This window comes from Girardinichthys multiradiatus, chromosome 1 (assembly GCF_021462225.1).
Source record: "Girardinichthys multiradiatus isolate DD_20200921_A chromosome 1, DD_fGirMul_XY1, whole genome shotgun sequence".
NCBI lineage: Eukaryota > Metazoa > Chordata > Actinopteri > Cyprinodontiformes > Goodeidae > Girardinichthys > Girardinichthys multiradiatus.
Window position 1 is genome coordinate 22,638,617 of NC_061794.1, and position 14,086 is coordinate 22,652,702.

At 36.8% G+C, this 14,086-nt stretch overlaps 1 protein-coding gene across 1 annotated transcript; it reads right to left on the reverse strand.

The window, feature by feature from the left end:
• Window positions 1-3,417: 3,417 nt before the first annotated feature.
• Window positions 3,418-7,645, reverse strand: LOC124884942 (glutathione S-transferase Mu 1-like). The gene is made up of 8 exons (XM_047393043.1): window positions 7,479-7,645; window positions 6,062-6,137; window positions 5,918-5,982; window positions 5,734-5,815; window positions 5,487-5,584; window positions 5,300-5,395; window positions 4,062-4,172; window positions 3,418-3,778 (listed from the first exon to the last, which is right to left on the reverse strand). The coding sequence occupies exons 1-8, from the start codon at window positions 7,512-7,514 to the stop codon at window positions 3,680-3,682; spliced, it is 663 nt and encodes a 220-aa protein (XP_047248999.1). The 5' UTR covers window positions 7,515-7,645; the 3' UTR covers window positions 3,418-3,679.
• Window positions 7,646-14,086: the final 6,441 nt, after the last annotated feature.

Below are 14,086 nucleotides of genomic sequence, written 5' to 3' on the forward strand. Positions count from 1 at the left end.
GAGGAGGCTGCACAAATCTAAGCAGATATCCTTCTTAACCCCACCACCCTACGTGAAATAAATTTGTATCATCGAGAGGTTTGAACTAATCTCATGCGAAGCCGCAAGTCTGGAACTTTCGATGGCAGCCGTCTTGAAAAACAGGTACTGTAAAATGACCCTTTGTGCAGGGATTACGTAGATTCCTATGAAAACAAAAAGTTGTGTCGCAACATGTACTGACATTTTGGAACGGTTTCTGTTGAAGAATAAAGAAAAGTAAACATCAGCCAACCAAGCCCGTTCTGCACACGAAGGCTTAAAACTATTAAACATTCATTACAGTTTTGCTTCTGCAAATATAAACTTCTATAATATGACTTTTTTGTTTATATTTCTTAGAAAATAACATGCACGGACGTTTTTTCACATTTAAAAGGCTTCTATTAAAAATTCTATACATATTTAATGATGCTAAAATACTCACTGGCCACTGTATTAGGTGCACTATGTGTTTGACCTTTTTTTTTTAACCTTCTTAGCTATTTTAATTCTTAATGTGACATGGACCATTATCCTGCTGGAAGTAGCCATGAGAAGATGAACATGCTCAACGATGACATGTTGACTGAGGCATTTAAATAATGATCAGTTGGTACTGAAGTCCCCAAAGTTTGCCAAGAAAATAACCCCATCCCCCCCAAACATTCACACCATTACACCAGCACAAACCACTGATACAAGGCAGGATGGATCTGTCTTAAATTGTTTATGAGAAATTCTGAGCCTGCCATCTGAATGTTGCAGTGAAACTCAAGAGTCATCAGACCAGGCAACATTTTTCCAAGCTGTTGTCCGATGTTGCTATGTGTGTTGTTGACTAAGTTTCCCATCCTAAACTGACAGAAGTGGCATTCTCTGTGGTCTCCTGCTGCTGAAGATAATGTGCTTCAAGGTTTTATATGTTCTGTGTTAAAAGATGATTTTCTGCATGCCTTGGAGGTTATTTGAGCTACTGTTGCTTTTCTATGATCTTCAGCTGTCTGACCATTCTCTTGTGACCTCTGACATTAACAAGGCTGAATAGTTTCTTCTTTTCCAGAAAAATCTCTGTAAGACCAAGAGATGGCTGTGCCAGAAAATCTAATTAAATCAGCAGTTTCTGAAATACTCAGACAAGTCTGTCTGGCATCAGCAACCATGCCCTGTTCAAAGTCCACAAACTCCCCTTTTTCCCTTTCTGATGCTCAGTTTGAACATCAGCAAGTCATCTTCAACCCATCTAGATGTATAAATGCTTTGAGTTTCTGACATGTGATTGGTTGATTCAGAATTTGTGTAAACAAGCAAATGATCGAGTGTATCTAATAAAGTGGTTGGTGTTTCTCTTTACTAAAATCCCGATTCTGTTTAAGCACATGAGCTGAGAAAATTGCTACTAGCGTAAATTAAAGACAACATCTATCCTGTTATACTGGCCACACTTATACTCGATAGAGTAAAAAAGTTAGAAGTTGCAGAATGTAGTAAGGTGTGGGTTCGTTTCACTATTGTACCTGCAAAACCCAAAGTTGAACTCTACTTGCCTGCAGAAAGCTCCTCCACAATAACAACAGAACTGAGGTGCAGTAACAAGTCAGCATTAGTTTTGATGGTTAGTATGTGAGCCTTTAGGTTATATTTTTAGGATTGGGGCAATGGGCAAAAATGATACATTGTGTTGCTGACAGTCTGAACTCCATTCTCATGCAGAAACATGAGCCTACAGCGGTCACCAAGATCTTCCCATTGGGGGTAAGTGATCTGTTAAATATTTATCAAACCTGTAAAGCAGAAGTGATTTACTTGTGCAAAGTAATATTCAATAATAAGCTGTTTTATTTAAACCATGCTTAGATTATGACACACACAATATTTGTTTTTATATATTTTTACAGTTTTACATTCAAAAAGCTGCTCTAAATATTTTTTTTATATTTTGCTTGTCAAAAAGATAATATATCTAAACTCTAATTGAGGTTCACAGTATGGTATGTATTTTTTTTCTTCAACTTTGAAAAAGCAGATATCTATTTGGTCTAAAATTCTTTGAACTTCCCTTCTAGCTGACTTTGACCTACATTAGTATACGCTGAACTGAATCCTCTCACACCGAACAACATGGTCTTTGTTTTGCACCTTTGGATCACTCATTTACACACTCCCACAAAACCCCTTGTGAATATCAAGCGCTGGCTAAAAAAAAAAAAGAGAGAAGCCCTTATTTCTTTCTTTACACCATTTTCAGTAAGCAGCTTTTAAACAACTGAGAAAAGCCCTGCTTCATGAAAATACATTAGGTATAAAAGTACAAAAACAAAAAGAGAAAGATTATGACAACAGATCTAAAGTAATTCAATTCAATTCAGTTTATTTATATAGCGCCAATTCACAACAGCACTTCACAACAGTCAGGTTCATACATTCCAATTAGTCCTAACAATTGAACAGTGCAGTCAGATTCAGTTATTTATTCAAATTGGATAAAACATGTTTCTGTCTAAGGAAACCCAGCAGTTTGCATCTAGTCAGAGATTTGCAGCATTCCCTCCTCCCGGATGAGGATGTAGAGACAGTGGACAGTCACTGGCGTTGACTTTGCAGCAATCCCTCATACTGAGCATGCATGTAGCGACAGTGGAGAGGAAAAACTCCCTTTTAACAGGAAGAAACCTCCAGCAGAACCAGGCTCAGTGTGAGCGGCCATCTGCCACGACCGACTGGGGGTTTGAGAGAAGTAGGACACTAAATAGGGCTTTACAAGTAGATGTCTTTCAAATCCTTAAACCTTAGTTTTATTTTCAATTTGGCACTAGATCAACTGTGCAAGAAGTTGAAAACTGACAGAACAGATCACTGTGTATTATTTGGTTCATTTTTACTCAGAAAGGTATGTAATAGAGGTGCACCATTCATTCAACCTGCAATTAGAATCAAACAAATTTCCATTGAGCAGCTCTGACCAACCTTTAGCAGATCAAATAATGAGAAATCAGATTTTACTTTCCCCCATATATATTAAATATATTAACTCTAAGACATTTCAAATGAATTCAGTCATTAAGGGAAAATGCTATCCAAACCAATCTAGCCCTATGTAAAAACGTAAGTGACCCCTAAAGATAATAACAAGTTGAGCCACCCTTAGTAGCAACAACTAACATTAAGAGTTTGCAAGGTTATACTACAGTATCTGAATTTGAGTCATTCAGAGGTGGCTTTGTTACTGTGCTGTGTATCATTGTCTTGCTGCAGAACAAAGTGTGATAGGCTTATGGTCCTGCACTGATGGATAGACATTCTCCAGTATATTAATTTAGTCACTACTCATTGATGTACTTTATAAAATGTAATGATAAGACTGAATCTCAAACAGAAAGAAGCCAAGTCAGATAAAAATTCAGAGTAGATACATTCATTTTAATCAGTCAAAAGACATGCTAACGTAAAGAAGGGTTTTCTCAACATTGGTACAAGTGTTTTGTCTCCAAAATTCAGTAATGAAAGTTATTACAGTAAATATGTTGGTCCATCGGTTGATGAGAACAAACATGTGGACTTTTCCTGAGTTGCAAATTAATTTCCGTTGAATCAAACTTTACTTATTAATCCCTGAACTCTGCATCATCTCCTCCAGGAATAACGTTGTTGTTCTTCACTTCTACTTCACTTTCTTGAATGACCATTGGGCCATGCGGTTGTTGATAGGTTCCTTGATGTATCTGTTTGACTTTATATATGCAGCAACCCTGTCCAGAGCCTAAAACAAAATACAAAACAAACAAACATCACTTTTTGGTAAGGTGCATTAAAGCCTGAGTTGATGACTTGCATGATGTCGTATTTGCTCAAATTGTAAACTTTCTCTTATAATACTACAGGAAAGCTGGAAAGAAGACATTTATAAAAACAACCAATAATCCCTTTCTTAAGTGTAGCTATGGGTTGTCACCGAAAAAACTATCTCTGGGGACAGCTAACACAGAGGAAGTAAACGGTGGTGGACAGTACAGCGTAGACATTAGACGGCAGAGTGTACTTACCTCAAAACGGTCCAAAAATGCTTTGAGGTTCTTGAAGTTATCCAAGCAGGGAGGATGAAACATTCTCTGCATATCCAGCATCTCGTACATGATGAAGTCCACATAGGTGATCTGGTTTAAAAATAAATAAATAAATAAATAAATATATAACATATTTGAAACATTACTCAGCAGCTAAGGTTAAAGTTGATACAGTAGATTGTGTAAATAAATCTAATGTTACTATTTTGATGCAACCTCTATTTGCACAATGGACAAATGTATGGTTAACATAAGAGATCAATGCCTAGGTTTGTCCACGGAGTCAAAAGTAGTAATATTTTGATGAATCTAGGACTGCACAAATTTAAGAAAAATTACATTGTGATATTATAGTAGAATATTACTATGCGAGTTTCTATGACAGTTAACCCTAATTTTTCTGGGTACACTCTCTTTTCTATCACCACAATGTTTACACGACTTTCCCTGAGCTTTCTGTTCTTGGCCACTAATATCTATACTGGTTTAGGGTTACAGAGGATAGTGAAAGTCCATCCAAGTGTCCAAATATGTTACTGGAAAGCAGACTTTCTGTGATGAAAATTTGTGATTCAGTATATTGTACAGCTCTAGATTCATCCAATGCATGGATGGTAGGAGGGCTCTACAACCAACGACTATTTAGCTAATCAATCAATATGTCGACAATTTATCAATTCATCAATTAATAATCGGATAGCAAAAGGTGCTTAATAGCAAGTTGAAGCTAAAACTGCCACTTGAGGAGATCTGGATTGAGCATATTTACAGACAAACAAGGTTTTTCATCTTAAATGCAAAATATATTTTTGTACAATTTTGGCCTAATTGTTGCTCTGACTGGGTTGTTCTTTCAGCAAATGGCATGTTTTAGAGTCTGTATACCCCAGTTAACAATTATTTGATAACTAAATTAGTTGACGATTATTTCAACAATGATTAATCACGATTATTCCGATGAATTGTTTCAGCTCTAGATGGTTGTGAATTGTAATAGATCCCAGAAGGTAAATCTTTATGTGTTTTATGTGAAAACTGTTTAACTTGTTCTGGATCTGTGAAGATTTTGGTAACTGTTTCAGCATATCAGCTTTATAATACCAGAATTCAGGATTACATATTTTTATAAAAATAATAAAAACTAATAAAACCATTGAAAAAATTTATGTAGTTTTATTAATTACTGTTAACCCTTTAATGTTTATAAGATAAGTTACCTTGTCACCAGCAAACCACTTCCTGTGTCCCAGGAAATCAGAGAACAGCTTCAGTGAATCTGGCAGTGCCTTCAAGTAATCTGGCTTTAGGCCTTCCTGATTTCAGAGATGTAAGACTGGTGTTAGGGGAGATTAAGACTAATTAAGTAAGCCTGAATATTGTGCAGTTACATAGTAATATACATACAAGGTCACCGTAGCACATCCTCACAAAGCTGGCTCTAAGGTCTAAGCACTGCTGCTCCAGCATGTCCACTCTGATCTTCTCCTCCTCAGTCTCTCCACCTGTTTAAGAATCAAAGTTTTCAGAACCAAGAAGCAATGCCTACAATTTTGAAAATTAAAAATAGGTTTTTAAGAAAAAACACTGCATTACAATACGAGTTATATATGTCTTTTAAACAAAATGCTTGTATGGGACAAGTAATACTCACACAAGTTGTGCTTTCGGGCGATGTATCTCAGGATCGCCATGCTCTGTGTCACCTTCTTGTCTCCATCAATCAGGTAGGGCAGCTTTGGTGAAATGTAAATAATATCCACATTATAAAAACAACAACAAAAACACTTAAACCTGCCTCAGAATATAAGTTAACTAAACAAGCAAAACTCTCTTACATTAGGGAAGTCTAATCCAAGCTTGAATTTTTCATTAAACCAGCAGCTTTTGTCAAAGCCCGGGGCTATCAGAGAAAAATAGGAGTTCAGTTACCGAAATAAACTGAATATGTAGGTGTGTTTGCTGAAATGGCTATAATTTACCATCACCAACGACATAAAACTTCTCCTTGTAGTCTGACTTGGTGTACTCCAACATAAGGCGGATGTGTCCGGCAAACTGCAGACGTTAAGAGGTGGAAGAGAAGTGAGTTTAAGGTTGTACAAGCTCAGAGATTTTCACATAAATGCAATCAGAGGACGTACTTACACACACACACACAATCAGTTAACTATGACACGGCCAATAACCAAAGATACACAAACCAAACTCAGGCTTTATATCTCCTTTGAAATACTTCCTTTTACTTGAGGGTGCTAAGATCTTCTGACTTCTTAGTTATGTTCAAGCTTTATTCTTCAAAATTTATTTATTATTATTAACACATTTATTTTCATCAACATAATGTAACAATGACCCTGTGTCTAAATGTGGGTTATCTGCAAGTTTGTTACAAATAAGCGTTTGTTGCAGCTTTGCAAAAATGAATCACAGAATCAAGAGGTCTTTGCACATAGTGCCAATGGTAATGCCTTCCACTTCAGATTTACAGTTATTTTCCTCTACAACTAACTGTTTCAGAGCCAAATCAAAGGCATGTGGATTCTGAGGCAATACTGGGTCCTCTTTGAAAATGGATGATTGGAGCTAAGCTGCTTCTGTTTAGTCAGCGTGAATTATCAAAAGAAAACACCAGCGGCTTCGCAGGGGCATCTTTTCTGTGGTAAATATTGCTGCACGAAAAAGACATGGGTGAGTTTACAAGAGATAAACAATTATAACAAACTATAACAAATAATTTACTCTTTATTAGTAGTAGTAGGGTGGTGCCATTTGGCAGAATGAAACACATTCACTGTCCCCTTTTTGATCCATATGATTGATGCTGTCAATGCAGGCTGTAAACAAAAAATAGTACCCGCGGAACCTCCCAGCTGTCATTGGATGAAATCCAGAGCAAAAGCCTGGTCAATCATAAGCCTGTGGAGCACCACCGTTGCTATTGTGTTATCTGATTATGTGCTGAAGTGTTAAATAGCACTTTAAAAACTTGGTGTGGACTGTTTGGCTATAAAAAAACATCTTTTACTTAAGGTTTCTGTTAAGGCAGTTGGTGTAAAACAGTTGGTGACATCTTCTGGTTAAGGAAGTGAAAGCAGCCATTTCAAATGTTTACAGAGACAGGTCATAAAGACTGTATTTGCTCTGATTACTACTCTGCACAATGGTCATTTCCTTATATAAATATAACATTATAAGGTTTAAAAACATTACTTCCAAACAGAATTATTTAAATGTTTCAGCTGCTCAAAAACAAAATGCCTGACATAAGTTGCATTTTAAATTTGTGGGAGTTGAGTAGTTAAAGGTCGTTTGGATGTTGGCCGTTATCCACAGCTAAAGAGCTCCAAACGCATGAAGGTTTAGCAATTCTTTCTAAGTAAAACAGATGTCACTTACCCCGCGAACATCCCAGTAAGCCAGTAACATGGTCATCTTGATTCTCCTTGTTTTGAGTGAGTGCGTCTCAGAGAAAAGTGGGTGGTGATTCTGCCGCTGCAAAAAGATTAATCGGCAGTGAAGTGGGGAAGAGAAAAGTCTTTTATATCCTGTGATCCAACAGGAGGAAGAGGTGGGTGGGGTAACAAGCGAAGGCAGCTGTGCATGTACACAGTAAGAGTGATTGAGTTAAGAAAAAGTGCTGACTCACGGCTATTCACTGGCCGCACAAGAAACACATGCATGAAAGCAAAATGATTCTTTATTAATGATCTCTTGTTTCAGTTTAAGATCAAAATGATCTTTTGGCATTTTTTAATCAGCTGCTTTTGAGGTCTGAAATATGCATGGATGGTTTAACTAAATTGACATAACTTAAAGAGCAGTGAAGGCCAGCAAACATGGTTGGCAGGACTCTGATTGTACAGGGGCTCCTTATCAAAATATCATAATATGACTGAAAATGACAAATATTTTCATTAATTTCTACCTTTTTTAAACTTTATTGAGTATTAACCTGGAGAGTTTGAGTGAAAGAGGGAGAATCAAGGTCGCAGTGGTTAGTAACCCACGTCAGATTTGATATGAATCAAGCAAGCTCACAATTACTTAGCATAATTCTTTACTTATAAAAAAGATAAGAACATTTTATGGCCATTCCAGCAGCTTTTAAAATTGTGCTGAGTCACAGTTTGCTGGCCTAATCTTATCTTAGGTAGGCTGAACATCTTCATATTCATGAACATATTCAGTTCAATTTTTAAATTATGAAAGGCTTTGAGCAACACAGTGACCAGTTCAACTATGGTCTGTAATTTTATTTTGTCTGGGTGATTTATTTATTTTTTCATTCTTTCATGCTTGCTATCTCCCATGAATAAAATATGTTATGCAGTTCTTTATTCAGAATAATGAAATGTTTTGTAAAAATTGGTTGAATATATCAATATGTGTGGTTACAACCATCACTCTAATAGAGTAGGTGACAGGGTCTGTACAACACAACACATCTTCTAATGGCTCCCTCCTCATCTTTCCAAGAATCTTAAAGCTAATAGCCAGAATTGTTTTGTAAAAACTCACTTAAGATATAGTTGTTACCTATACAAACAACATGTCATAGTTTCTTATTCTATTTATTTTTTTGTAAATCACTGCTTAAGTATAAATCTGCCCTTCTAAAAACAAGCTTTCATGCAGACAAGCCTCTGGTGACATCACATAAGGCAGCTGATCGTAATATTTTTTTAGAGCTTGCTCATTTGTATTTTCTTGATTTTTTTGTCTGTTATTTTAGGAAAGGACAGGAGAGACTACAATGATGGACTAACTAGCTGACACAGAACCAAGAATCTATGCCCAATCATATTAACTAAAGCCGAATCACCTTGGTTACAATTTGGTTGCATTATTGTTTTCCATAACCTTTCAGCAAAATGTTATTTTGTTTACTTACATCCCTTTAACACTTGAGGTAGTCACAAACATTTAAAAACTAAAGAAGAGGGAATACAGGACTGAGGAGCGGCAGCGGCTCAAGTCTGCAAGTGTGCTTTGAGCAGAGACACTGGGGGACTTTCCAATGTCCATCTGATCTGAGAAATAGGCTGATCAGCAGATTCTCATGCAGAAAACATGTTGCACAATGATTTTGCTTATATTCAAAGCACTGAATGCATTAGAATAATCCTGCATTTGTATGATGACATAGAGCTCAACTCTGTGGGGAAATCTCCCACAGAAATCCAACAACATTTTACACAAATTACTCAGGAGAATGCTACAAGTTGTAGGCCACATCCTTTGGTTCCATAATCCCTGTTGCCTGATCTCGGTCGATCGACTTGCATGAAAAGCCAAAGTGATGAAACTCATTTTAACACGTGTGCTGAATCAGCTGTTGTGTCTTTTATGACTAAAATAATGTGTTCGTCATTTTTAACACAACAAATTTATTAAAATTCATCACATTAGTCGTTTCACCTAGAATGAAAGAACAGATAAACTCTGAGCCAGTTTTCAAGGTTAGAGTTTGAAAGAGAGCAAATAGAGTTAGTCACAGTAGAAGCTCAGTCAATTGCCATGTCTAGGAGAGAGAAAGGGTTAAACGCTGAAAGACAGGGCCATGTGGGTCATCGGTAGAGGGTGAGCATTAAGTTGTTGCCAGCAGAAGCTTGGATGATTCCCCTCTCCAGAAAGGTGTCACAGGTAGACACAGAGTCAGGCCAGGTGTAGCTTCTAGGAAGAGAAAAGAGAGAACAAGGTTAAAAGCTGAAATAACAGCAAATAATGCAAAATTGGAGAGTAGTGTGAGAATGTAGCAAAGAGAGTTAAAGTGGTCATTATGTCCTCCAGCAGCCTAAACCTACAGCAGCATAACTACACAGATAGTTTCAGTTCAGATTATTTAGTTAAGCGGCGCTTATTTACAACAATGTCGTCTCAAGGAACCTCACAAAGGGTCCCACTGATGGTCATTGTAATACTAAAAACCACAAGGACTGGGATACCTCTCTCTGTCAGACTGATTATAACCATTGGAAAAGAGAAGGGGTCATACAGGTAGCAGAAATGGAGGGTGTGTTTGCACCTCAACCATAACTGAGCCGGTTTAGGCTAAACCTGACTCCCCCTTACTCCAACCAACAGGGAGGGAGGAAGGCTCCCTCCCTGATAAACTAAGCCACTCTAACTGTAAGCTTTATCAAAAAGGAAAGTTTTAAGCCTAGCCTTAAAAGTAGACAGGGTGTCTGCCTCACGAACCAAAACTGGGAGCTGGTTCCACAGGAGAGGAGCTCAATAACTAAAGGATCTGCCTCCCATTCTACTTTTAGAGACTCTAGGAACCACCAGCAAACTTGCAGTCTGAGAACAAAGTGCTCTGTTAGGAACGTATGGAACAATCAGATCTCTGATGTATGATGGAGCTAGATCATTAAGGGCTTTATATGTGAGGAAGATAATTTTAAAATCTATTCTGGATTTAACAGGGAGCCAATGAAGGGAAGCTAAAGTAGGAGAAATATGATCTCTCTTTTTAACTTTCATCAGAACTCTTGCTGCAGCATTTTGAATCAGCTGAAGGCTTTTAACTGCATTTTGTGGACATTCTGGTAGTAAAGAATTACAATAGTCCAGCCTTGAAGTAACAAATGCATGGACTAGTTTTTCAGTGTCACTCTTGGACAGGATATTTCTAATTTTGGCAATGTTCCGGAGGTGAAAGAAGGAAATCCTAGAAACCTGTTTAATATGGGATTTGAATGACATGTCCTGGTCAAAAATAACACCAAGGTTTTTTACTTTATTTCCGGAGGTCAATTTAATGCCATCCAGTTTAAGTGATTGACTAAGCAGTTTCTTTTTTAAAGACTCCGGTCCAAAGACGACAACTTTTGTCTTGTCTGAATTTAGAAGCAAAATATTTTAAGTCATCCAAGTTTTTATATCTTCAAGACATGCTTGTAGTCTATCTAACTGTTTGGGCTCATCAGGATTTATGGATAAGTAAAGCTGAGTATCATCAGCGTAACAGTGAAAATATATACCATGCTGCCTGATAATTTGACCTATTGGAAGCATATATATAGTAAAGAGAATTGGCCCAAGTACTGAACCCTGTGGTACTCCACAATTAACCCTGGAGTTTAAAGATGATTTATCATTTACATGAACAAACTGGAATCTGTCAGACAGATAAGATTTAAACCAGCCTAGCGCTGTTCCCCTGATCCCAACAAATGTGCAAAATATCTAACACCTGCAATGTGTTAAAACTTTTGTTACATATTTTGATACACTTTGTGTTAAAATTAACACAAAATATGTTTTTCATTGGACATCTTTTCTTTGTGGAAGTTTTTCACAAATCTCTTCTAAGAGGGTGACGGTTGCCTCATGGAGCTTTGATTTTAACAAGTTTATTAATGCCCGCTTATCTACTTGATTCTTGTGGCTTTTGTGATATTATCAACCCTGAATCACACAAAGCAGCACCGATAATTTGTGAAATCCAGTTTTCAAAATCCACACTTCGTTACCTAGATGTTTTTAATTTTCATTGTACTTTTGTTAGTGAAAACAAACAAACTACCTTCAAAATTAAACCATAAAGGGTAAGAACATCAGATTTCTGTAAAAACTAAAATTATTTTTCTAAATCTATCTGTGCTACTGGCTAAGACACAGAACTACATTTAAATAAAATTTTAGCAGAACAAAGCAACTGTTTGTGAATATTCTCTTTTAGATTTCCAGGTTTATTTATTTGGGCAAATGTTTTTGGGTCTAAATCACTGACAAAGAAATAAAAAGGTTTTACAAACCACATCAAGAGTTTGAAAATATGCATCTGTCTGTGCCGTCCACTTATCAACAGGTACAGGTACAGGAGCTATGAACAGGTACAGGGCAACAAAGAGAAGCTTACTTAGCTCTTTCTAATCACTGCCTGCTCAATATTTGCCCAGTTCCTTGAATTGAATTTACAGACAAGGAAGAGACATTACCAACTAATTATTCACATTCGAATAACTTTTGTTTTCTCAATAAAGACAGCAGCTACATTTATAAAAGAGAAGAACACTCCAACATAAGTAATATTTATTTAGACACAAATGGCAATAATATTCCAGATAGGACTGATACAATTTTCAGGAAGGACACATTTGTTTGGATTTTAAACAGCCCTAAACCCTCCTGATGACACCAGGATCCATAAGGCAGGAGTTTTAAAACAACTTTCAACTTGGTCAAGCTTATAAATAATTTATTTGTATATCTGCCCCTTCTTTTTTGTGTGCAAGGGGTATAAACTGAACACTATATTCACATGTGTTTCTGTAAAGAACACATGGTGATGAACATAGGTCAAACCATCAGCAGATACAGAGTCATAAAGCTAGTAAAATATTTTACTACAAAAGTGTAGTATCACTGTAACCTAGAAACATATACTGACGTGCCCTCATGCAACATTATGAATCGCTGTTAAGAAATATGACAAAACATAGCAGGTAACTCAGGATGGAGATTTTGCATTTTTGGTAACACGGTCCAGGGACAACAACCATGCACAGACACCTAAAGATGGTTTAGTGTTACTATTTAATCTAACATGCACATTTTTGGACAAGAGTTTTCAGAGAGTACTCCACAAGGACAACATGCAAACTACATAGAAAAATCTAGGCCAAGATTTGTATTGGCAACCTTTAATTAGGCTTCACACTGCCTCCGGGGCAGCCTCTTAAACATAATTTCTCATTAAATGTATGTCAAGACGCAGATCAAATTTGTTTCCCAGAATCCCATTATCACTATCTACAGCTTTTTTGAATGTAGAGAAAAATAATATGGTCACCTTTGCCTGCTGAAAGACCAAAACCCACCTACCAAAATTGTAGTTTGTGAACTATCAGGGGATTTTAAAACACTTAGCCCATCTTTGAATAGATGGTATTCTGTTTTTATTGGCATCCCGCAGTTTCACGGGTATCCACACTGTTGCTACAAGTGCCGGGATGTAATGTGGTACAATCCAAATCTGTAATAAGTTAAACCTTACAACCCTTGAGCTTTTTGGACTTTCTCACGTTACAGCCTCAAACTTCAGTGGATTCGGTGGACATGGAAAAACATTTTCAAACTTTTGAACAAATCTGAAAATTGTGACATGCATTTGTATTTAGCCCCCTTTACTCTCATACCCCCAAATAAAACCATTCTGAATACAACTTGTTACAAAGTCTCTTAATCAGTAAATAAAGTCAACCTGTGTGTAATTTAATCTCTGTACAAATACAGTTTTATTGTGAAAAGCCTTGTAAGAGAACATTAGTGAACAGGAAAGCTAACACTGAATACCTCCTTGAACCCTCCAATCCCCATGATGGTGACAGCATCATGGGGTGGAGATGCCTTTCTACAGCAGGGACGGGGAACCTGGTCAGAGTTGATGGGAAGAGAAGGTAAATATCAGGATTTACTAAAGAAAACCTGTTGGGATTGGGATAATGATCCTCCTTCCCACAGGACAACAACCCTACACATACATCCAGAGCTTTAATAGAATGGTTTAGTTCAAATAATATTTAAGTTTTAGAATGGCCCAGTCAAAGTCCAGACCGAAATCCATTTCAGAATCTTTTGTAAATTAATGTTCACAGAAGCTCTTCAGCCAATCTGATGAGCTTGAGCTTTAGGAGAATGGACAAAAATGTCAGTCTCAAAATGTGCCAAGCTGGTAGAGACGTACCCCAAAAGACCTTTGGCTGTAATTGCAGCAAAATGTGGTTCCACATAGAATTGACCCGTGCCTGAATACAAATGCATGCCAAACTTTTATATTATTCAATTAGAATCTTATAATAGAAAATGCTCAAAATAATTTTCCTTCCACTTTAAATCATTCAAAATCAAATATGAAAAAGTTCAAGATGTATGAATACATTTGCCAGGCTCTAGTTTTAAAATGAAACCCTATAATTTCACTGTACTTATGAGTTTTCTACTCAATAAAAGCAGGAATGTCGATTTTTTTTAGTGGACAGATACTGACTTTCAGGTTT

Excerpts from the sequence above, each read along its gene's own strand:
- LOC124884942 (XM_047393043.1), bottom strand. The coding sequence starts at position 7,514 with ATGACCATGTTACTGGCTTACTGGGATGTTCGCGGG. Across the intron at positions 4,173-5,299 it reads AGTGGTTTGCTGGTGACAAG|ATCACCTATGTGGACTTCAT; the intron begins GTAACTTATCTT and ends TTTTTAAACCAG. Across the intron at positions 3,779-4,061 it reads CATTTTTGGACCGTTTTGAG|GCTCTGGACAGGGTTGCTGC; the intron begins GTAAGTACACTC and ends ATTTTGTTTTAG.